The 25287-nt window shown below is 43.8% G+C and overlaps 1 protein-coding gene across 2 annotated transcripts in view; it reads left to right on the top strand.

The window, feature by feature from the left end:
* atrnl1b (attractin-like 1b) overlaps positions 1-25287 on the top strand; it is a 1062984-nt gene that overhangs the window by 478923 nt on the left and 558774 nt on the right. For both annotated transcript variants that reach the window (XM_070876576.1, XM_070876575.1), the window contains exons 23-24: positions 2686-2764; positions 7014-7171. In XM_070876576.1, coding sequence (XP_070732677.1) covers positions 2686-2764; positions 7014-7171 — 237 coding nt within the window. The remainder of the gene's footprint in view (positions 1-2685; positions 2765-7013; positions 7172-25287) is intronic.

The raw sequence follows: 25287 nt of genomic DNA, 5'->3' as shown, positions 1-25287 counted from the left end.
AGCCCTGTTTGACCCCGGTCCGGACGTGGATTGGGTCTGTAATGGATCTGTTGGTAAGGATCACGGCCTGCATATAAGATAATGGGGGGCTTGACAAGGTAATTGCAGAAAGGCTATTTCCACTCATAGAGGAAACAAACTGGGGGACATAGTCTCGGAATAAGGGGCCATCCATTTAAAACTGAGATGAGGAGGAATTTTTTCTGAGGGTTGTAAATCTGTGGAATTCTCTGCCCCAAAGATCTTTGGAGGCTGGGTCATTGAATATATTTAAGGCAGAGATAGACAGACTTTTGAGCGATAAGGGAATAAAGGGTTATGGAGAGCAGGCAGGGAAGTGGAGCTGAGTCCATGATCAGATCAGCCATGATCTTATTGAATGGTGGAGCAGGCTCCAGGGGCCAGGTGGCCTACTGCTGCTTCTATTTCTTATGTTTTTATGAACTGCGACGGGCTCAAAGCTTTTACATATAAGTGGAGCTCCTCTGATGTTGCTCATGATAAGTTAGATGATGTGCTATCTTACAAGGACAAAAGGTGTTATACCAGGTAATGTACAAGCTGTAATTCTGCTGGTAAATTGCAGCTGAGTCCCTTTAAGATGTCAGAAGTCTAATTAATCAGTTACAGAGCTTCAGGTCATTGAGTTGAATTACTGTTTTGTTAGAGAACTTTGGAAATTGAAATGCGCTTTTCAAGTTCCGACTTGGGAAATTACATTGCATTTGAATCAAGGTAAGATGCCTACAATGTGATTTTTTTTTTTAATATGTATAATTTACGTGTGTGTATTTAGATTTTGTACATTCTAGCTATTTACAAATTTTCCTTAAGCCGACTTTTGCTTTCAAACCATTGCAACGAGAGTTTTTGTGATTTGAGTTGAATTTTTGGGGAGAATTTAGATCCATCTTCCATTATTAACTTGGGACCAAAATTGCCCCTCCCAAAAGTTGCGGCCTGGGGCGGCACGGAATGGCCGCTGATTCTCTGCGCTGGGGCAGTCATTTTGTAAATTGCCCTACGTGAGCTTTAGAGTGGTGCTCGGGCATGCTCCATTCATTTTCCCGCCACGGTGTGCACGCGCCGACCCCTTACAGACTGACGGGGACCCCCTCGTGAAATTGTCCCTTTCCTGGTATTGCCCCCGCGGGAGCAGCCCCACCACCGATTGGTGCCCCTGACAGCTTTTTGTCTCGGTGCACTCTCTGTGGCATGGTGGCCCGGCCGCCCTTAAAGGGAAGGGTGCACTGTCATTGCTGCCATGTTATTTTTTATTTTTGTCGGCCGTCTGCCAGGTCGGCCTGACAATTATTCCCCTGGGTTCGGCCAAGCCGCCAACAGGTAGCCTGGCACCTCCTGTTGGCCCAGCCGAAACCTTCCCTGGTGGCCCAGTGTTTGCCACTGAAGTGGCTTCAGAGTTCGCAGCAGCTCTCCCCTTTAACTGAAGGGGAGAGACGTTGTGACGCGCCCGCACGACGCGGCACTTCCGCGGCGCTGATTGGTCGGGGTGGCGGACCCGCTGTAAGGGCACATCCGCCCAACAGCTGCCACAACTTCCGCCCTGAGCCAAAAAAACTTCAATGTGCTGAATGTCGATGGCAGCTCTGCCGCATGGGTTGCAACGGAGAAAAACTTTTTTAAAAAACGGAGCATGTTTTTTACTTTCTAGCTCTAAATGGTAAAAAAATGAATTAAAAATGAATTGTAAGCACCCAACACAAACAGATTGTTTAAAAACAAAAATGTTTATGAATGGTAGCTTATGCTGTACCACCTTGGCTGGAAAATGTGTTATGCTGATAACAGTTCTAGTTGTGTTTTCTCTTTTCATTCCCCTCCCCTTCCCTGACTCCATGCTCATTCAATTTTTCAGCCTAAAAGCATGCAAGTGGACATATCTCAGTTTTCTTATCATTGATGCTCTATAACTTGTCTGAAAAGTATGAGAAAATTGCCTCTGTTGACTCTCATACTAATCTATTTTTTTATCATCACCTTCACCCCCAAAAGATCACTTTCCTTCATGATCCACATACGTTCAAAACATGATAAACTTTCTTGTGTTTTTGTGCTCGAGGTGAACACCCCAGCTCTAGTCAGAATGCTATCCAGTATATGAGCAGCTGAACACCTTTGTGTGGCTAGAGCACATACAGTGCTGCTAATGTGAACAATTGGTCCTTTTTAAAAAATAAAATCAAGGTTGTCTTGTTTGTGCAATGTGAACTATTTACATTTGTATTCTGTGCTGTTTTCTTCTTTTCATTTCAAATATACAGAATGGTGCTTCTGAATAATTTTGGCTTGTGATCTGTATGTTTCCCACAAGCCACAAAAGAAAATTAGTTCTTGCTAAATTTAGAAGCGACTCTTTGACTATTGCTTGTAATTTTATTGTAAGTTACATATCAAAAAGGATCATGTTTTTCATTAGAATTTACCAATTACAATTGTTGCTTCAGGTAAAAATGGGTGCATAATATAAATAATATTTGCTGCTTTCGGTGTGTTCATGAAGAGATTAACAATGTGGATATTTTTACTTTGTTATATATTTATGCAGTATAAAAAATGAGAAAATTCTCCTCAACACATGCATTTTTTTGTTCCAGAAACGTGTATGTACCCTCTACCTTTTTGCTTTAATGAATTCACTAAGTAGCTTGTCTTTTTTTTCTGCAGACAAACAAAGATCTTGACTTGTCCATCAATGCATCAAACAATTTCAATTTAAATGTCACTTGGTCCATCGGATCAACAGGTGAGATGATTTTTTAAACCGTTTCAGTTGTGCAGCATGATCAATAATATTTGAAATATAACAGAGCATCAGGGCAAATCGCACTAAACCATTTTTCTATTAAAGCTTCACGTTGTGAAAGAATCGTTTTGCGAAGGTGTATGTATCAGAACAAAACTTTGTACTGATCTTTGCAAAGCAATTGGTCTTTGTCAGATGCCCAGAGGGACCTACAATCTAAGTCCATTGTTTCCATGGTATAATATAAACTGCCTTCAAGATCTAGGACCCGCTGGGTTTATTTTTTGTTTAAAGTTCAATCTTTCCCAAATAGATAACCTAATTTAGAGTTCTCTTGATTATTTGTTTCTAAATTGTTGGTTGTTCTGGACTTAAATGGGTCAGATATACAGCCTGTGCTAAATAACATTGCTCAATCTTTAGCTGGATGCTAAGTACAGAAAATTAAGTCTAGTCCATATTCCCTTCAGCTGTGTGCACAATCCAAATGCGTTTGTCTAATATATGCTTGTTTTGTGCATCATCTTTTGGTTTTGCCACTTTTTATTATTTAGTCTGCCCAATCACATGCTCTCTGTCTTTCTGTGGTTGCATTCTGACAGAGGATGAGGTTTAACAGATTATTGGCATTAATTTGACCTCTCAGTGGTCCAACATGGTTTCGCTTGGAGTGTTGACATTCTGAGGGAGATGAGACTTAAGCCTCTTTTACCCCCTGCTCACAATGCACCAGAGCTTAAATGTTTTTTCTCCACATGGCACTATCCAACCTAGCTAACAGCTGACTAAACTCATCACGGGGTATAGCCAACTCATTTATGCATTTTTTTTTACCCCAGGCTCCAAATATATAACCATCTGTGAAAGTTTTGTTATATTAGAAATAAATGCTGGAAAGATTTAACCCTTGGAAATGGCACTAGGATTTCATCTGTTGAAAATAAAATACTTTATGCTTTGAGGTGTGGTTCCATTGGGACCGGTGGGTCTCCTGGATCTGCTTCAGTGGGCACCCTTTGTGCCTGACTGATATAATGGTGAAAATTAGTCATTTTCCATGCACATTAATTATTGGAATCACAGGTGTGGAAGGCATTATGTCTGAATATGTTCCTATTTTCACCTGGTGTGTACATGCAGAGTTGTAGTGGGGTTACTGGATAGCAATCAGGAATAGGAACCCTAGCTGATATTTTTCCCCTTTCTCCTCTCCCTGACCGTCTAACCTAAGAAAACTGCAAATCTAAGGGCCCCTATTTCAAGCTTGATTGATATTGATCAGTGATTGAACTGGGTGCTATATGATGCAGTGCCACATCTTTGAGTGCCATTACCCACTAGCCTGTCCCTTCCCCAAATATTATGGGTTGGAACTTCCTTTTTCTGACTTGCAGTGATATTTACAATGATTTCATCAATGGCAACTTACCCCCAAGTTTGCTGGGAATCTCATTAGTATACGTTGGAATGTAAAAACCAGCGGAAATCAGTACAATGATTCAGGGCCCGAGGAAAGCACTGGCACACACCATCTTTTTTTTTTAAGACCTTCTTTCCCCAAGTCCTCCTTCATATTGATGTTATGAAAATTTTAAGTTTGAAGCCATACAACCATCTTTTGTGCACATTAAGCACAGCATGTTTAAGAAAATCTAATTCTGAAAGATTTTCTGTTTAATGCAACAGATTCTGATGCCATAAAGAAGAATTCAGTGATGCAGAAAATACAGCACAGGTCTTAGAAGGAGAAATTTTTTTTAAAAATGGCTATAAAACAGCAGAAATAGTGACTTTACATCCTGCTGTGCCAAAAAAATTTGGGGATAAATTTACAGCCATTCAGAACTGCCGTAAGTGCAGGAGACTCCCGTGTTACCGTCTTTTGCATGGAGGCGGAGTTATTTTAATAAGTTTAAGTGGGGGGTTCTGGGGACATAACTGGGGAGCGGCTCAAATGATCAAGAAAAAGGCAGAGTAAGTCACTCACACAAATCTCCTTAGAAAGATCTGGTGCAATTTGGCTCTTGCGCTGAATATTCAGATAAGATTTGGGGCTTATGTGTAAAGAATATTTGGAATTAAAATCATCTTTGGTGCATTTCTTTGATTTTGATTTATCAATAGAAATTTATATAATACATTATCTTTGCAGATGTACTGTGAAGGAAAAGATGCATGTGTTTTTTAAAGCAGAAAATCTCTCAGTACTTGAGGATTTAAGATCTTTTTAAAAAAAAAATTGATTACATCATTTCAATTATTGATTGGGACTATGGATTCTATATACATAACTCAATTAACAGCATTGCTTTACAATTCATTACAATTTAAATTGTTTTTCAAATGGGACGGTATTAACATTTCTGAAGCTACAGCAATATGAAGTAGTATAATTCTAGTTAAGATAGCTGTTACCTAATAGCTATTTAATAATTAATGTTCATGCACATCTCTCTTGCCGGGCATTCTGCGTTACAGTTAATATTCAATGTCAGAAGTTGTCTGATAATTTACATTGAATCCATATTTCATGTGGACCAGCTAAAAGAATATAGATTTTTAAAGGTGGATTTATAATTTATCAGTGATTATGGTACTTTTTACCACGGTTTGTGGTCTTTGGAATTGTGGCATATTGACGCATGGATAGCATTCTTTTAATGTAACTTCATCCATGGTATAAGACAATTAAACCCTTGAACCCTCTGCCTATAACTCCACAGAGTTATCTGCCTATCTTTGTTGCATTTTCTCTTAAACTCACCTCAACAGTTAGTTTTGCTTTTTTAAAAAAGAAATTTAAATTTCTTTTCAATTACTGAAATTCCAAGCTTGAGCCAAGGCAAGCACCAGTGTTGAAAACATTTTTTTTTTAATTGAGATAATATAATGAATTAATTTAGTGCGATAAATTAGCAATCAGTGAAAAGCTGGAACCCAAATTTAACTGATCAGTAACAAAGCAAAAACAAATGCTGCATTCGGAACTCCCAGCTACTCATGGAAAACAGCAGCACCCGACGTAAAGCTCACATTTCTTTCCGTCAGTACCACTTCACCTGTTAGCCTGCTTCTCTCTCTCACTAGTAGAGGTAGAAAGTTCTGCTCCATCTTCCTTACTAAGCTTGCTCTTCCGTAGTGAGTTTCTGTTGTGTGATGCCTTTTGCTGGAGCGGGCTGCAGGGAGTTCAGAAACTGCTCTGATGCAGAATGCTGAAAATGGAAGGGCACTGCTCGACCTGTACATAATGCCGTGCTCATGTTATACCGGAAGTGCAACTCTTCCGTATTTAGATGTTATAACAAGATGGCACGAAAAATAAAAGATGCTTTCTCCTCTCAAGCTTACCCATATGTTGAAACAGATACACCTTTGCCTCATTGCTGCCACCATTCTTGATAATTTCTGTATTATTCAGTGTTGATGCATCTTCTTTGTTTATCCTCTTAATACCCCGGGTAAATCCATCGTACACTTCTGAGAAATCACTCAGACAGTATCCCTCCAGGAGTTCTGTACTCTCGGGATCCACATTTCAATTTGTAGTTCACAGATTTTTTTTTAGATGACTGATTTTATTACTGTGCTGATGTTTTAAAAAAAAAATAACAACTTTAAATCTTTTCTGCTTTATGATTGACTGATTCTAACTTGTGAAGCTTTTGTGGCAGCTGCAATTGAATTAAAGGGAAAGACAAAGCTGAAGTTGGCTCTGCAGTATCTTCAGATGATGTCATGGTTTCTTTCCCCCTAATAAATTCCTCATTGTAGCGATTTTGACATGGTCTTGACAGTCATTAAAAATTCGATAGCCATTTTGGTACAGCCTTGTTCTTTGAAGCAATTTATTCTCTACGTACTGATTCCAATCCTACCCCATTGTTTCTGATGTGGAGTTTTGGGATAAGTTGACTTAACTTTCACATTATTTTGTTTGTTACATAAAGGCAGCCTATTATTGCAAGACACCTTAATTTGAAACAGTAGATCGGTCTGCGGGTTGCTTCTTGTGTAGTGTGGGTTTGGGAGTAGGTCATATGATTAATATATGACTTCAGAGAATAAAAAAAGACTACTAGAAGGACACGGTTAGTGAAATTTGCCCAATTGATTCATGACCTCAACTAAGGTAAATATATTGAGTGTTTTTAACTTAGCTGTATAATAGTGCTTTATATACGTCATTCAATTAAGCAAATCAGTGTATTTGTTTTACAGACAATTAAAACTCAAAATTCTCATTTTGCAGCTGGAACGATATCTGGGGAGGAAGTACCAATAATCTCAAAAACAAGCATTAAAGAGTTCAGAGATGGCTTTTCCTATGAAAAGTTTAATTTTCGCAGCAATCCAAATATCACATTCTATGTCTATATTACCAACTTTAGTTGGCCCATCAAAATACAGGTGAGTGATTTTTAGAAAAGCTGCAATTATAAGACTTTAATATCTATTCAAATCAAAAGTGAAATAATGGATTCTCCTTAATAAAAAATTTAAGAGTTAATATTCTAAATACTGTAAACTACTCTTTAACTTTGAATTTACAGTAATAGGTTTGCATTTTATGCCCCAGATATTAAGTATGCAGATCATAAGATCAATTGACGTTTCAAGTTGACAATAAAAAATGCTGCAAATTGAGAAATTATGAAGACCAGTTTTATTCCTCCATCATTTTGCCTTTATTTATTTATATATTGGTCCCATACCCAGTTATCTAATGCACTGATTTGTATTGTGGCTTTTTGTGTTCCCTGTGAGTGGACAGAGTACAGACCGGTACCACTTCAGTGTGCAGCTGAGTTGTTGATGTAAATCCACTGGTGTGTTAAGCAACTTGCTTTGTAGTACAGGATGAGCGGTGGTGAAACTTTTACTTGATAACTGTGAAAGATGATGACATTGACAATTTTAGCAGTATTTGCAGAGTATGGTTTTAAAATTTAAACTACTAAATTAGTAAAAGGACATAGGAACTGCTGTGTGCACAGTTGTATAATGTAATTTAATAATTGTTTTATTGTTTTGTAATATCAAATTATGACCTAACACAAACTGTTTTAAATGCCTGCTGGAATCGAGCGATCTGAAGAATTGCCATCATTTATTAATGAGGTACCACAAATTTGGTTACTGTGACTTGAAAGTTACAAAGCAATGCTTAAAAAAAAAAATCTCTGGTTAATATGACTGTTAAAAGATATCTAAATATCGTCAAAGTTCTGTAACTTTTCAGGTTACTTTTATTTTTGCAAATGCGCACAAAACCATAGCTGGAAGTCATGTTTATTTATCATTTCGCAGAATGAAGTCTGTGTTTAATGTTGTGTGGAGAACACTGGACACAGGGCTTTGTTTTGCTGAAATGACACATAAGCATGGGAGATATGATTGTATAGTGCTGATGTTACTGGACTGGTATTCCAGAGGCCTCGACTAATAATGCAGAGAATGAGAGTTTAAATCCTGCCATAGCTATTTGAGAATTTGAATTAAGTTTTTTTTTTTATAATCTGGAAATAAAAAGCTGCTGTCAATAAAGATAACTATGAAGCTGTCAGATTGTCATTAAAAAAAAAAACAATTGGTTCACTGATCTTTAGGGAAGGAAACCTGCCACCCTTACTGTTGTGCATCTGTAAAGCATGCACTCCCATGTTCCGCCACCAGGGTCCCATCCCCTGAAGTCCCAAGGGATCCCAGCATCCCTTGGGCGCACTGTATATAAGCCGGCCCCTAAGGCCTGTTACTCACTCTGGAGTGTCTTATTAAAGACTGAGGTCATTGTTACTTTAAACTCTCTGTGTGCAGCCTCATCTGTGTTAGGAACACAATAACTGGAGACGAGAATACGAATCCAACGCAAAGATGCAGCAAACTGTGGGCATCCTGGAGAAGTTCTCGGAGGGTGAGGACTGGGAAGCCTAGACCAGTACTTTGTAGCCAACGAGCTGGACGGAGAAGGAAGCGCTGCAAAAAGGAGAGCGGTCCTCCTCACAGTCTGCGGGGCACCGACCTACAGCCTCATGAAGAATCTTCTGGCTCCGGTGAAACCCACAGATAAGTCGTATGAGGAGCTGTGTACACTGGTTCGGGAGCATCTTAACCCGAGGGAGAGCATGCTGATGGCGAAACATCGGTTCTACACATGTCAGCGATCTGAAGGTCAGGAAGTGGCGAGCTACGTCGCCGAGCTAAGGCGACTTGCAGGACAATATGAGTTTGATGGCTACCCGGAGCAAATGCACAGAGACTTTTTTGTACTGGGCATTGGCCACGAGACCATCCTGCGAAAACTTTTGACTGTAGAGATACTGACCCTCCATTGCGATACTGACCCTCCATTGCGATAGCACAGGCGTTTATGTCCACCAGTGATAACTTGTGTGCTGAGAGATTTGTTTGGTGTTAACAGTGCTAGCAATGTTCATAAATTAACTGGAACTGTGGTTGTGAGCAGAAATGTACAGGGCAGAACCCACGAGTCTGCAACTGCCAGCAGGGCTCAGGTGACCCTGATGATTGAGTCCCCAACAAAGGATGAATGCAAGGCAATCCACACCTTGTTGGCGTTGTGGAGGCTTCCATTCAGCCTATTCATGCCGCTTCAAAGGGTATGTTTGCAAGAACTGTGGAACAATGGGGCACCTCCAACGAGCTTGCAAACGAGCTGCAAAACCTGCTAACCACCACGTGGTAGAGGAAGATCGGTCCATGGTGGATCAAAGCAATTTCGAGCCTCAGAGAGAGGAGGCAGATGCTGAAATACATGGGGTGCACACATATTTGACGAAATGTCCACCTATAATGCTAAACATAAAATTGAATGGGTTACCCGTAGCCATGGAACTGGACATTGGCGCTAGCCACTCCAACATGAGTAAAAAGATGTTTGAGAGACTGTGGTGTAACAAGGCATTCAGACCAGCCCTGATCCCCATCCACACGAAGCTGAGAACGTACACCAAAGAGCTTATCACTGTCCTGGGTAGCACCATGGTCGGGTCACCTACGAGGGCACGGTGCATGAACTGCCACTCTGGATTGTCCCGGGCGATGGCCCCACACTGCTTGGAAGGAGCTGGCTGGGCAAAATCCGCTGGAACTGGGATGACATCCGAGCGCTATCCCATGTCGATGAGACCTCATGTACCCAGGTTCTTAACAAATTTCCTTCCTTATTTCAGCCAGGCATTGGAAACTTTTTCGGGGCGAAAGTACGGATCCACTTGGTCCCAGAGGCAGGACCCATTCACCACAAGGCGCAAGCGGTACCTCACATGATGAGGGAGAGAGTGGAAATCGAGCTGGACATGCTGTAACGTGAGGGCATCATCTCCCTAGTGGAATTCAGCTAGTGGGCCAGCCCGATTGTTCCAGTACTCAAAAGTGATGGCACGGTCAGGATTTGCGGCGATTATAAAGTAACTATTAATCGTTTCTCGCTACAGGACCAATACCCGCTACCTAAGGCAGACGACCTATTTGCAACGCTGGCAGGAGGCAAGACGTTCACCAAGCTCGATCTGACTTCGGCCTACATGACTCAGGAGCTGGGGGAGTCTTCAAAGGGCCTCAGCTGTATCAACTCACACAAGGGACTGTTCATCTACAACAGATGCCCATTTGGAATTCGGTCGGCTGCAGCGATCTTCCAGAGAAACATGAAGAGCCTACGCAAGTCGGTACTACACACAGTGGTCTTTCAGGATGACATATTGGTCATTGGTCGGGACGCCGCCGAGCACCTACAAAACCTGGAGGAGGTCCTCCAGCGACTGGATCGTGTAGGGCTGCGGCAGAAGAGGTCGAAATGTGTCTTCATGACAACAGAAGTGGTGTTTTTAGGGAGAAAGATCGCGGCGGACGGCTTTCGGTCCACAGACGCCAAGACAGAGGCTATCAGGAACGCACCCAGGCCACAGAACGTCACGGAGCTGCTGTCGTTCCTGGGACTCCTCAACTATTTTGGTAACTTCCTACCGGGGTTAAGCACCCTTTTAGAGCCCCTACATGTGTTATTGCGCAAAGGTGAGAACTGGGTATGGGGAACAAACCAAGTAATTGCTTTTGAGAAAGCCAGCAACATTCTATGCTCCAACAAGCTGTTGTATTGTAGAACCCATGCAAAAGACTTGTGCTAGCATGTGACGCGTCATCGTACGGAGTCGGGTGTGTATTACAACAAGCTAACGTTGCAGGGAAGTTGCAACCTGTCGCCTATGCTTCCAGGAGCTTGTCTAAGGCTGAGAGGGCCTTCAGCATGATTGAGAAAAAGGCATTAGCGTACATCGGTACCTGTTTGGCCTCAAATTTGAGCTGGAAACCGATCACAAGCCCCTCACATTCCTGTTCGCTGAAAACAAGGGGATAAATACTAATGCCTCAGCCCGCATACAAAGGTGGGCACTCGCGCTATCAGCATATAACTATACCATCCGCCACAGGCCAGGCACTGAGAACTGTGCGGATGCTCTCAGTCGGCTACCATTGCCCACAACAGGGGTGGAAATGGCGCAGCCTGCAAACTTGTTGATGGTGGCGCAGCCCGCAGACTTGTTGATCGTCATGGAAGCGTTTGAAAATGATAAATCACCTGTCACAGCCCACCAGATTAGGACTTGGACCAGCCAAGATCCTCTGCTGTCCCTAGTTAAAAAACTGTGTACTGCATGGGAGCTGGGCCAGCATCCCCGTTGAAATACAAGAGCCAATCAAGCCATTCCAGCGGCGAAAGGACGAGCTGTCCATTCAGGCAGACTGCCTGTTGTGGGGTAACCGCGTAGTGCTACCAAAAAAGGGCAGGGAGATGTTTATCTCTGATCTCCACAGCACACACCTGGGTATAGTAATGATGAAAGCGATAGCCAGATCCCTTGTGTGGTGGCCCGGTATCGACTCTGACTTAAAGTCCTGTGTACGGCAATGCTGTGTATGTGCTCAGTAGAGCAACGCGCCCAGAGAGGCGCCACTAAGTTTGTGGTCCTGGCCCTCCAGACCATGGTCGAGGATCCATGTCGACTATGCGGGCCCGTTTCTCGGTAAAATGTTCCTGGTGGTGGCGGATGCTTTTTCAAAATGGATTGAATGTGAAGTAATGTCGGGAAGCACCGCCACCATTGAAAGCCTGAGGGCCATGTTTGCCATCCATGGCCTGCCTGACAAAGTGGTCAGCGACAACGGGCCATGTTTAACCAGTGCCGAATTGAAAGAATTCTTGACCCGCAATGTGATCAAACATGTCACCTCAGCCCCGTTTAAACCAGCCTCCAATGGGCAGGCGGAGCAGGCAGTAGAAACCATCAAACAGAGCCTTAAACGAGTCAGAGAAGGCTCACTCCAAACCCGCCTGTGCCGAGTATTGCTCAGCTACTGCACGAGACCCCACTCGCTCACAGGGGTTCCCCTTGCTGAGCTACTCATGAAAAGGACACTTAAAACCAGACTGGTTCACCCCAACCTGCATGATCAGGTAAAGAGCAGGCGGCAGCAACAAAATGTAAACGATGGTCACGCCACTGCGTCACAGGAAATTGATCTGAATGACCCTGTGTATGTGCTAAACTATGGACATGGTCCCAAGTGGATCACAGGCACGGTGATAGCTAAAGAAGGGAATAGGGTGTTTGTAGTCAAACTAGACAATGGACAAATTTGCAGAAAGCACCTGGACCAAACGAGGCTGCGGTTCACAGACTGTCCTGAACAATCCATAGTAGACAGCACCTTTTTTGAGCCCACAACACACACCCAAAGGATCAACGACACCACGCCAGACCAGGAAATTGAATCCATCACGCCCAACAGCCCAGCAAGGCCAGGCTCACCTAGCAGCCCTGCAGGGCCAACAGCACGCCAGCCCAGCGAGGGCACAGCCAACACACCAGAACAGACATTTGTACCGAGGCAGTTCACCAGGGAAAGAAAGGCTCCCAACCGCCTCACCTTGTAAATAGTTTTCACTTTGACTTTGGTGGTGGGGAGTGATGTTGTGTATCTATAAAGCATGCACTCCCATGTTTCGCCACCAGGGAGCCCATCCCCTGAAGTCCCAAGGGATCCCAGCATCCTTTGGGAGCACTGTATATAAGCCGGCCCCTAAGGCCTGTTCCTCACTCTGGAGTGTCTTATTAAAGACTGAGGTCACTGTTGCCTTAACCTCCCTGTGTGCAGCCTTATCTGTGTTTGGAACACAATACTTACCTAGTCTGGCCGATGTGTCACTTCAGCCCCAGCAGTGTGGTTGACTCTTAATTCCCCTCTGAAGTGGCCTAGCAAGCCACTTGGTTGTATCAAAACTGCCACAAAGAATCACATGGAACTGCAGTAGTTCAAGAAGAATGGCCATTATCACCATCTCAGAGTATAGAACTAGGGATGAGTAATAAATGCCGGGATTGTCCGTGACTCCCACATTCTGAGAAGGAATTTTTAAAAATGTTTTATAAACCTGCTCCAGAACACCGACTGAAGTATTCATTCTACAGATGAATGAAACTACACTGTATGGGCCCAAGTTTCGGGCCGCGCTTAGAACGTCGCAGCCCCGACCTGGACGCCCGTCTTTCGCGCCACAAAGTGCGCCTAAAAAAAACTTACAGATTCTCCGGCTCCCTGCTGGTCCTCTTGAGTCAGGCGCGGTGCAGCACGAGCTGTAGGGGGCGGAGCTAGGTCCCTGCGCTGAAAACAGAGCCGGGACCTCTGCACATGCTTGCTACAGTGGGCGCGCATGTGCAGTAGCTCCAGGCGGCCAAAACTGTGTGGGAGGGGCCCGAAGCACGCAGCCCCTAGCCCTGGCCGAATGGCCTCACTGGTGCTGTGTGCATAAGGCTCCTCCCACGGCCAGCTCCTGCTTCCTCCCGACCCGACTCGACTCCCGCTTCCCCTGCCCGGACCCGACACCGACACCGTCCCGACTCCCGTTTCTCCCTCCCCCCACCCCCCCCCTGCCCCTGCCCCCGGACCCGACCCGACCCCCCAGACTGGACCCGACCCGCGCTCCCCACCCACCCCCCCACCCGACCTGACCTCCCTCTCCCTCCCTCCCTCCCCCCCGACCCGAACCGAACCGAACCAACCTCCCTCGGGATGGGCCCTGCCCGAAGTCTTGGGGCCGGCCGGGCCCGGCCCGGCCCGTTCAGCCTCCCCCCATTCTTCTCCTTTCCCCCCCATTCTTCTCCTTTCCCCCCCATTCTTCTCCTTTCCCCCCCACCTTCTCCTTTCCCCCCCACCTTCTCCTTTCCCCCCCACCTTCTCCTTTCCCCCCCACCTTCTCCTTTCCCCCCCACCTTCTCCTTTCCCCCCCACCTTCTCCTTTCCCCCCCACCTTCTCCTTTCCCCCCCACCTTCTCCTTTCCCCCCCACCTTCTCCTTTCCCCCCCACCTTCTCCTTTCCCCCCCACCTTCTCCTTTCCCCCCCACCTTCTCCTTTCCCCCCCACCTTCTCCTTTCCCCCCCACCTTCTCCTTTCCCCCCACCTTCTCCTTTCCCCCCCACCTTCTCCTTTCCCCCCCACCTTCTCCTTTCCCCCCCACCTTCTCCTTTCCCCCCCACCTTCTCCTTTCCCCCCCACCTTCTCCTTTCCCCCCCACCTTCTCCTTTCCCCCCCACCTTCTCCTTTCCCCCCCACCTTCTCCTTTCCCCCCCACCTTCTCCTCCTCCACCACTTCCCCTTCTCCTCCTCCCCCCCTTCCCTCCCCCCCTGCCCCTTCTCCCCCATCTCTCCCCCTGCCCCCCCTTCTCCCTCTATCCCCCTCCTTCCCCTCCCCTCGCTGTCAGAAACACACAGACAGACAGAGAGATAGAGACACTGACAGAGACACACTGGCAGTGGGGAGGGGGGGCATCCCAGCACGCTGTTGGAGGGCTCCCGGTGCTGTAGTCGGTAAGTAGAAAATGTTTTTTTATTGATTTAAAAAAAAAATGATTAATTATTTTTTTTTGATTGATTTATTGGTTAATTTATTGATGTATTTATCATTTATTATTGATGATGCCTCTTTATTTGTAAAACTGAAGTGTTTAATGTTTGTAAACTTCCCTTTAAACCCCCCCCCCCCCCCCATTCCCTGCGCCTGATTTGTAACCTACGCCTGATTTTCTAAAGTGTAGACAAGGTTTTTTCCAGCGTACAAAAATCTTCACTTACTCCATTCTAAGTAAGTTTAGAGTAAGCTTTCACTGCCGAAACTTTGAAAACAGGCGTAAGTGGCCGGACACGCCCCCTTTTGAAAAATAAATTCTGTTCCAAAGTGAAACTGTTCTAACTGACAAGAACTGGAGCAAACTAAATGCTGAGAATTTGAATTTCTAAGATACTCCGTTCTACACCAGTTGCTCCAAAAAATCAGGAGCAACTGAGGCCGAAACTTGGGCCCTTGGTGTTTGAAAACTTTACTGTGGGGATTCTGCAGCATAGTGGGTCAGAACATTTTGCTTAAATCTTTGGATTCCAGGTAAAATAAAACTTAATACAATGGAATGAAGTTTTCTGTTACTGATGGTGATGTGGATGTTAAAGTCTAGGCTACAGTGTCTAGAAATTTACAGAACAAGATTGGACGCAATTCATCAGTAACAGTCTCGCTGGGAAATGTTTCAAGAATTGTTGCAGTTGGACTATTTCACAACAATGAAGTGGCAGGTACTCTTGAGATTTAGGTTTTGGTTAAGATGCATTCGTTGGGGCAGTGTTGAAGGAATTTTACTCTCTGTTAAACCTGTGCTACGTGACCATGGAATGCTTATTGCTGGCACTGAACGCAAAGATTGAGAAGTTTAATTCACCGGTTTGGAGAATCCCCACTTTCAGCAAGAAATTTGACCTGGGCATAAAAATTGACCCATTAAAATACTATTTACAGTAGTACAATAGACATTTAAGTTATCTCCAATATTTCTTGGTAGTGGTAATTGTTTGTTCTGAAATTCAGTGTTATTCATAATCCTCACTTACACTTCATGTTTTATTGATAAGTAACATAGCATTACTTAATTGCTGGAACCTCTTGTGTTATCTCTGTAGTCGAGAAATTGTTGTTGCAGATGTTAGTGGATGAATGGTTAACGCGTTCATCGATTTATGTTTTTCGACTCCTTTAATGATATTGACTCATTTGTTTTAATATTGGGTTAATACACTGGTTAAAATAGCTGACAGAGAAATGTCATAGGAACCCATTAAGTGTTCATCCACTAATATTGGCACAGTAATTACCAGGCTTGCATCTGAAATTCTTGAGAGTACTTCTCGAGCAATAGAAATGCATTAGTAGAGTTTGGTTTTCTGTGTAATTTAGCGGCGACCTGCATCAGATCGATGCAAAATCTTTGCTGTTTTTTTCTCTCTACCACCTTTCCCTCCCTTTAATCCTGATTTCTTTGAATGGTTCATGCTGGTATACAGTTCTGGGGAATGATGGAAGCCCTCCTGTAACTCCGCCAAGTAGCCATGAGCCCAATTATGTCTGTAACCAATATTTATACACATGCACTTACAGCAGGACTCATGACAATGGATAGTGATCAAGAACAGTTGATGATATCCATGCCAAAATCACGCTGTTCTGAATGCGATTGGCTAATTCGGTACAGATCAGGGATCAAGTCTTGGGTGTTCCTGGCCAGTATGACTTCAGTATCCTACCATACAATAAGTGTGCCTATTTAGTCATTGAGAGTGCTGCTTATGTTCACTTTATTGTAGAACAGTTTGGGAGACTCCTATATATTGGGAAGTAGAAAATGTTTAAATTCGAAGTTTTTCATACTAAAATTGATCTAAAATGTTGTACTTAGAACAAAATGGCCATGTAAAGATGCATTTCTATCAAACTAAACATAATTGTTAAATGTGAACAGTTAAAGTTTGAAACTCCGATCAAATATTGTGAGTGGATCTTTCTTGGTGAATAAAATGATGGGATCAGTAAGTGTAATTGTTTTGTAACCATATCAACACTGAATGAGCTAATGTGATTAAAAATGTAAAATTAGTGGCTGTTTGAATGCTTTCATCCTCCCTTAATCACCTTTTTTTTAAAAAAAAGTGGCTGAGTTTGTTGGACCTGATTCGGTCACCCAGCTAACCCTTCGGTCACCCAGCTAACCCTTCGGTCACCCAGCTAACCCTTCGGTCACCCAGCTAACCCCTCGGTCACCCAGCTAACCCCTCGGTAAAGCATCATCAAAGGAGAAGACCCCTTTGCTTGCTGTAATGGAACCAATCATACAGAGAGAGGACTGTCTTAAGTTCATTCTGTTTTCTAACCTTGTTTCACAGGGCTTTTAGTGCATTTTAATTGTTTTGCTTTTTAATCATGATTTTGAACATTCATGAGGAATTGAAAAGATGTCTACACTGTCAATGTTGGTTGTCTTCCAGCAGCCTTTATAGATTAGCTTCACTATCATATGATTTGAGTTTGATGAATGTTTAAATACATTGCCCAAATCTGTTGTATCTGTGATGCAAGGCAGTTAGTTGCCCATTGTGCACCTTATTGAAACGGTTTAAAGTTAACGGTGAACATATTGGCCCAGAAATTGCGGTTGGAGGCTTCCCGCTTCTACAAATCTACATGGTGGTCCCAGAAGTTCGAAGGCTTGCGGTCATGACCCTATTAGCAAAGGCCTTCGTAGATGCACACATATCCCAGGAGCGTAAGGGTTTTGTATCAGTGAAATCATGGGGCCGGCCCAACCTATCGGAGTAGGGGGATCCCCATTCATACTCATGGTAATTCTGTATATATGGAGCTGCTATAAGTATGAATGCGAATACAGGTTGAATCTCCCATATCCGGAACCCTTGTGATCTGGCCTGTACCAGATAAGGGATTTCCAGATGAGGGGTGGTCATGTTAAATTGGATGGTACAGGTACTGAGCAAGCGGATATTGGGGCTGGGAGTGTGGCAGAAAGATCATGGGGGGAGCAGGGTTGGATCGCAGGGTCAGGCCAGCAATTACGGGAGTCAGCAGCGAGGAAGGACTTCAATTTGTTCATGTCGGAGTTCTGTACATGCGCCACCCGGTGGCCGGGAATGTTCCAGACGAGGGGTGGTTCTGGATAAGGGAGTTCCGAATTAGGGAGGTTCAACCTGTACCCCCAAAAACACAAACACTGAAAATAATCCCCCAAAAAATCACACAATTCAAATGAACAAAAATGGAATATAAATGAAATTAAAACAAAATTTAATTTTTTGAAAAATAAATGTCGCGCTTAAAAGACGCTAAACGCGATTATTTTAAAGGGCCTAAAAATAAACTTGCCTTATTTAACAGGATTTTAAATGTTTATTATTTTTTAAAATGTGTTTTTCTGTACTTTAAAAGTCTTGTGCTGATAAAAGCAGGCCGTGCACCTGCTTTTTTCAGTCGTAAGAATTTGAAGGGCATTCGCTCGGCAGGAATTGGGCAAATAGCCCAATTCTCCGCCCAGGGAGGCCCTTTACTTTCAGATACAGTGCAAATGCCGGGTTTACGCGCATGCGCTTCGCATACCTAAACCTGTAACTTGCGGGGACCCCATGGGCACATGCGCACCTTGTACGCGCCTGTGGGGAGCATGACTTCGGACTCTTGGACTAGAAATTGGCCAAATAGCGCCAACACCGTTTATTTTGGGTGCTAATCGCGTTTAGCGTCTTTTTTTTAAGCGCCGAAATAGCATCAAAAAATAAACGCGCAAAATTGGCCAAACGCTTTTTCACGATTGCTATAGCAATAAAATAGCGCTGTTTTCAAAAACTTTTGTGCGACAAAACTCAATTTTTCGGCGTTTTTAAAAAAAAATGGCCATTTTAAAAAAAACACTTCCGCCCATTTTTTCTTCAAAACCTTCTGGCACCTTCCAGGTCATGCGCAGGTGCGCATGCGCAGTTCACCCAGGACTGAATTCGCCATTTTTGAAAGAGGATTTAAATATCAGCAGAGTTCATCACAGTTCATCAAAAATTAAAAGTGCAGGGTGATTCAGCAAGAAAGAGGGTCAGGAAATTCACTCGATACAAATGAGGCCCTCATCACTGCTGTAGAAAGCAGATGGGGGGAGATTTCGAGGAAGAGTCGTGGAAAACTACACCCATCTGCTATAAAACGTGTGGCTCAGCATGTCCAGTGCAGGAAGAGGTGGAATGACCATTGCAGGGTTATCAGAGTAAGTAATATTTTTATTTATGCACTCCAATTACTTAAGTTGTAAATATGACACATGTAGGCTGTGTTGCACCTTATTTGCCATGAATGATCATCACACATTATAAAGACTGCTTTTTGACATCTTCAAAGATGTTTCTGCGCTTCAGTGTTTTCCTAATGAACCACGTGCAACTACCAGGGCCATTAAACGGAGCACTGTATTAAATGCACACAGTATGGTATAAGTGCTTTGCTGACTCTCTGTGTGTGCCACAAGAGCAGAAGGTCCATCTGTCAAAAATTTTTATTGTCAGCTTTGCAGGGAAAGTTGTCCCACAACTGCCGAGAGCAGCAGAAAACAAGCGGCGGTCCGGCAAAACTGGTCCCACTCACCCACCTTCAAAGTCGTGTGGTAGGTCTGATGGGTGCCTCGCAGAGATCGACTACCCGTGGGGGTGCTGACCCATGTTGGAGAGTGAGGGTAAATCCTGCAAAATCCACGGTTTGGGCTAGGCTTCGGTTTAAGCGATGTACTGATCTGTGGGCTCGGGTACAATTAATGCAATGCACTGTCAGTCGTCAGCATGTAATGCAGTAGTGGTGGTCCTTCAAATGAGCCTGCATTATGTGAGCCTACTGATGTCACCCTGCCCCCCTCCCCTGCTGCTAACCAGTCATCTGTTTTCTATTTTGCAGATGTGGATTCCGAGTCATCAAATGCAGCAGATGAAGCCCCGAGCTCGACGGATGCCATGGTCGAGGACACCGACTTCAGCTCTGCTGAGGAACCTCCACAGGAGGAGGAACAAAGTGTCATGGGGGTGAAGTGGTTGGTGTGGCGGAACCCACGCAGGCACTAACCACTTCAGCTGCAGCCACCAGTTCGTCTGAGGAGGCCACCACATTTCCCGGTTATGCAGCATCTGACGTCCCGGGTCCCAGTGGGTTGCAGCAAAGCACACCCAGGGCAGAAGCCCAATGCCATCTCTGCGGAGGCTGTCGGCAAAGCCGCTCTGTTGAAAGGCAGGCAGACAAGCAAATGGATTTGTTGGGACTGTCTGGGGAGAGCATCCAGCTCAGCCGACAGCTCCTCAAGGTCCTGGGTGGAATCTTTGCAAACATTGCAGCACTATCTGTGGGCATAAGGGAGGACATGTCGCAGCTAGTAGCTGGCTAGTAGCTGCTACAAGGCAGAACACCGAGACTGTCAATGCCCAACGGCAATTGACGGTCTCGACTCATGGCACTCCAGTCCCCAGTGTCATGCCATCCAGACGGACAGCACCAGAGAGTGGTGAGGCTCAACACTCAGAGGCCGGGCCTTCCACAGCCCCCAGCTTCTCCAGGGCTTCGAATGCTGTCGCCTACATCTATTCCCCAACAACAGCAGCGCCCTGTCCGCTAATAAACGTCTTGGGACCACCAGGGGTAGGGGCAGGGACAATGGCAACAATGGATGGGAAGAGGGGGGTCAAATTAGGGGGATAAACGTGGCTGCAGCTGAAGGGTGTTTCGTGCAGGGGTTGTTTTATTCTTTTGTTGTTTTGCTGTTATTTAAGTAAAGTTTACATCACAAAAGTTTTAACATTCAAAAATGTTATTTAATTAATAAATTAACGTTTACAAAGTTTAATTAATGTACAAATGTTTAATAAATTTAAATTTATTTTTTCACCTAAACCAAACTTGTGCAGTGTCTCATTTGTAGAATAACGGAGGGAAACAGTCAACATGGTGGGATAGAGTGGGCAGTCAATGATCAAACGTGCCATTCAGCTTTCATGCAAAGCGTTGAATTATCAGCTGCTGATGTAAGGCTTTTGCAGTGGGGAAAACTCCACGAGGCCTCCTCCTCTGTCGTTGTGGGGGGCCGGGGGGTGGTGGCATGGGTTCCTCCTCCTCCTCCTCCTCCTCCCCCCTCTCCTGAGGTGGTTCTGCAATCCCTAGTGACAAATCCTGTCCCCTTATGATGGCTAAGTTGTGTAGCATGCTGAGGGTAGTACTGCAGGGAGCCTCCAGAGTGGTCCAGGCTTAGGAACTCCAATTGTCTTTTCGACGATGTTGCGTGTGGCGATATGGCTGTTGCTGTAGCAATGCTCGGCTTATTTCTGAGGATTGTGGAGGAGGGTCGTGAGCCAGGTGGCGAGGCCGTAACCTTTTCCCCCAGCATCCAGCTCTGGCATTCTGGCTGATGCTCAAACAGCTGTGAGATATTGCTCTCATTCAAGATGAAAGCAACATGGATGCTCCCTGGAAATTGTGCATTTATTGCGATGATGCGCTCAGTATGGTTGCAGACGATCTGTACGTTCAGCAAGTAGAATCCCTTTTGGTTTCGGTAAACCTCTGGATCCTCAAAATGTGCTCGCAAGGGCGATGTGTGTACAGTCAATGGCAGCCTGTACTTTCGGGAACCAGCAATTCATGCAAAGTCTATAGCCTTCTCATTCTGTGCCTCCATGGTAATTGGTAAGTTTATGAAGTCCTTCCTGCATACATACAGTGCAGCAATGTGTAGTATGCTGCGAGGTGGAGAATATGTCCCCTGCTGATGCCTGAAATGAGCCGGAGGCATAGAAGGCAAGTGCCGTAGTCACTTTCATCTCGACAGGCAGTGTAGTCCTCCTCATGCTTGTTGGCTGTATGTACGCCTTTACGAGCTGGCATATCTCTGGGACCACCTCTTTTCGAAAGCACAGCCTTTTAATGCACTGTGCCTCAGACAGGTGCAGATATGAGTGCTGATCCCTGAAAACCCGTTGGAGCTAAGGCCTCCTCCCCGTAAGTATGCGAGCTCTTTGATTACGCTGATAATGCTGTTGAATAAGCCTTCTTCCAGGCCTCTGCTCCATAGAAAAAGCAGCCAGCAATAATGGCAGAGATAGCAAAGGCCCCATTTTTTTTTTTATGTCTTTAAAAACAAAGTATAAACACAAAAAGCTCAAAGTGTAAAATGCAGCCTTCCTCCCAAATGCTTTCGTTCACTGAACTGTAGCTCTGTTTTTAAAGATGGCACCGTTAGTGCCGGTTTTGTCGTACATCCGACCTGGTAAGACTGGCAATTTTTGGGTGTTTTTTTTCGCCGTCTGTAAAATTGACGGTATTGGCCAATTTTTCAAAAAACGCGATGGCGGAGCATTCGACGCTGAGTGACGTCACAAAAACGGTCCAAAAAAAGGCGGACGGTATTTTTTGCCGCCAGTGATAAACCGCTGGCCAATATTGCAAAATGACGGGAAAAAATTTTAGCGCCAAAAAACAAACTTTTACCGTGAAAAAATTACAGTAAAACGGGCGCAATCCTGATCAATTTCTAGCCCGTTGTTTCTGCTCTGTGGCTATTAATTGGGAGCAAGGACGATGAAAAGAATTTGCATTCACTTCTAAACATTTATTCCTGTATCATACACTTTCCTTGGGGAAGCTTTGGGCAAAAGTCTGCTTCTACAGTTTTGACTGATTTGAAGCCTACCTGGGGAATGCATCAAAATTGATAGCACCACACCACCGCAATTATTCTTGTTATATAAATATACAGCATCAACATTAATTTAGGGGGTCAAATCAACCAAATCAAACGATCAGGGACATTAATTACTTATTGTACCTGTAATTTCAGTGGTTGAATATGAAGAATGTTACGTGTTTCTAGCTTTGCAATGCTTATTTTATCTCCAAAGCACAAAGTTTCAGTTTCAATGAATTTCTAATGAAGGCTCTGCTTTGATGTGCCTACAGAAGGATGCAGCCTCAGATTTCTTAGATAACATCCAAGTCTATAGTGTGCAGTAGTCATCGGTCTTGTGCAGAATCTCACAAAGAAGGAATGAATCTTATTGTCTTAATATTATGACTTGCTCAGTTTTAGTCAAATCTATATTTGTTTAAACAATCTGTACAGGCAAAATGTATTTTCTTTTTAAACTTTGTTCCTGAGATTCTTGCATGTGGTCTAGTTGTAGGCATTTCAGCAGCATGATGTGCTGCACTGCAGAGTGTTGGCTTATAAGTTAGATTATAAACTAGGCTTCGCAATACAAATTCCTGAACTTCAAGGTATCCAGTGGCAAGGAGTTTGACCAGAGGCGTGACTTGCTGTAAGCCACACTCGTGGACTTCTTAGTGGTGAGAAGCCTGAGGGCATGCCACTACTTGCTCCCACAGATAAGAATGGTGCACTATGTGAAGAATGTGGAGAATAAATCTGTGCACATCATATAAATCTTTTTTATCCAGCCTTCTACAAAAATTCAAACAACCTGCACTCCCTCCAATGCAAAATAGATGCGTGTCTTGTTCATCAGAACTTGCAATGATGATAGGAAACAAAAACACTTGGAAATCAAATGTGGTGACGTCTATCCGTAAACTTAGATTGGCTGCTTACTGTTAAAAACAATAGCAAGTGATAAAGATGCAATATTATGGCAAGTGGAGGAATAATACACAGCTGTTTTCTTTATTAATGCTGTAACTCTTTATTGTACCAGACTTAAAATTAAGTTGTGTAAGTTCAATGTCCATTGAAATCACACTCTTGCCTCTGACTCACAAGGTTGAAGAATTAGTCCTCATTTTAGGACTTGAACCTATAGGCTGACAATTCAGCGCAGTACTCGTTGCTACATTGTTGGCAATGCAGTTCATCAGATGAGATGATAAGCTAAGACCCTGACTAGCTGTTTGTTTGGTTCATGTGGATGTTAAAAATATCGTAGCAATGTGAACTATCCCGGGTTCCTAGTCAATATTGGTCTCTCAACCAACCCCTCCAAAAGAGATTTGGTAGTCGCTCATCCAATTGCTGCTTGTTTGATTTTGCTGTGAGCAACCCTTGGCTGCCATGTATACCTACACAACGAGCTATTGCACTTCAAAATAATTAAATGTCTTTGTAGCCCTTTGGAATGAGAAATGTGGTATGCTGCTCTATAAATGTGAGTCTGTCTGTTATCTCACAGCATCAAACCTTTGCTGTGATTGGCTATTGTCTCAGACAGTTTTGATCACCATTGACCAGAAACTTAATTGGACCAGTCACAAAAATACTGTGGCTACAAGAGCAGTCAGAAGCTGAGTATTCTGTGGTGAATGTCTCACCTCCTGACTCCCCAAAGCCTTTCCATCATCTTCAAGGCACAAGTCAGAAGTGTGATGGAATACTCTCCACCTGCCTGGATGAGTGCAGCTCCAACACTAGAGAAGCTCTACACCATCCAGGACAAAGCAGTCCACTTGATTGGCACCCCATCCAGTACCTTAAACATTCACTCCCTCCACCACTGGCACACCATGTCTGCAGTGTATATCACCTACAAAATGCACTGTGGCAACTCTTCCTGCAGCAACCCGCCAAGACTTCTTCGACAGTACCTCCCAAACCCATGACTTCTAGCACCTACAATAAATTCCCCTCCATGTTACACACTATTCTGACTTGGAAATATATCGGTGTTCCTTCTTCGTCGCTGGGTCAAAATCCTGGAACTCCCTCCCGAACAGCACTGTGGAAGTACCTTCATCACAGGGACTACAGTGATTCAAGAAGGCAGCTCACCACCCCCTTCTCAAAGATAATTAGGGCAGGGCAATAAATGCTAGCCTTGCCAGCAATGCCCACATCCTGTGAACGAATAGAAAAAAAAATCTGGTCAGAGATGCACCCAGGGAGGTGCTTGCTATCTGTTGATATTATTTACTGCATGTGCTACTTAGTTAACTTGCTGTTCAGCCTTCAATCTGTGAATTAACCCTGCATCTTCGTTTCCAAATCTGTTATCTCTGCTATTAAAATACCCATTAAAAATGTAGCATGACTAAAATTACTGTATTGATTTTGCTTACCAAATACAGTAGTATGTCCGTTATCTAGCTGTGATGATGGTATCCACGGTAGATAATGGAAATTGTTGATAATTGAAAGTCCCAGATTATGGTCCTGCACATTTGATACCTTGGACACGAGAATAAATAAGAAGCATAAATAGCACAAACTGCATTTATTCATCAAAATTTATGCACTGCAGTCATATAGCCATATTCTTGTCGTGCAGAATCATAGCAGCTTTTCAATGGTTTCAGTGATAATTGCCTGCAAAATTATTTTTTCCGTAGTGAAATTTTTAAGTGCATGAATATTTTTCCCCATAGTTTAGAAAAGGACTAGAATTCTACTAGAAAAAATATCCATAGGATATTTATTTCCTCAATTTATGTTTTATTTGACCAGAGATGTACCTTAAACTTGACCAACCAATTTTTTTTTACTTTAGATCCTGATTATCAAACTGAATTAATTCCCTCCGACTTTATTGTTAAGTCTGCTTTGATGTAATTATCTCCCTAACACGCAAGTTTTTCCTTCTGGCAAAAAAAAAT

The sequence above is a fragment of the Pristiophorus japonicus genome, chromosome 3, assembly GCF_044704955.1.
Source record: "Pristiophorus japonicus isolate sPriJap1 chromosome 3, sPriJap1.hap1, whole genome shotgun sequence".
NCBI classification, from domain to species: domain Eukaryota; kingdom Metazoa; phylum Chordata; class Chondrichthyes; family Pristiophoridae; genus Pristiophorus; species Pristiophorus japonicus.
Note: the sequence above shows the minus strand (reverse complement) of the source record. Positions and strands in the feature narration are given on the sequence as shown.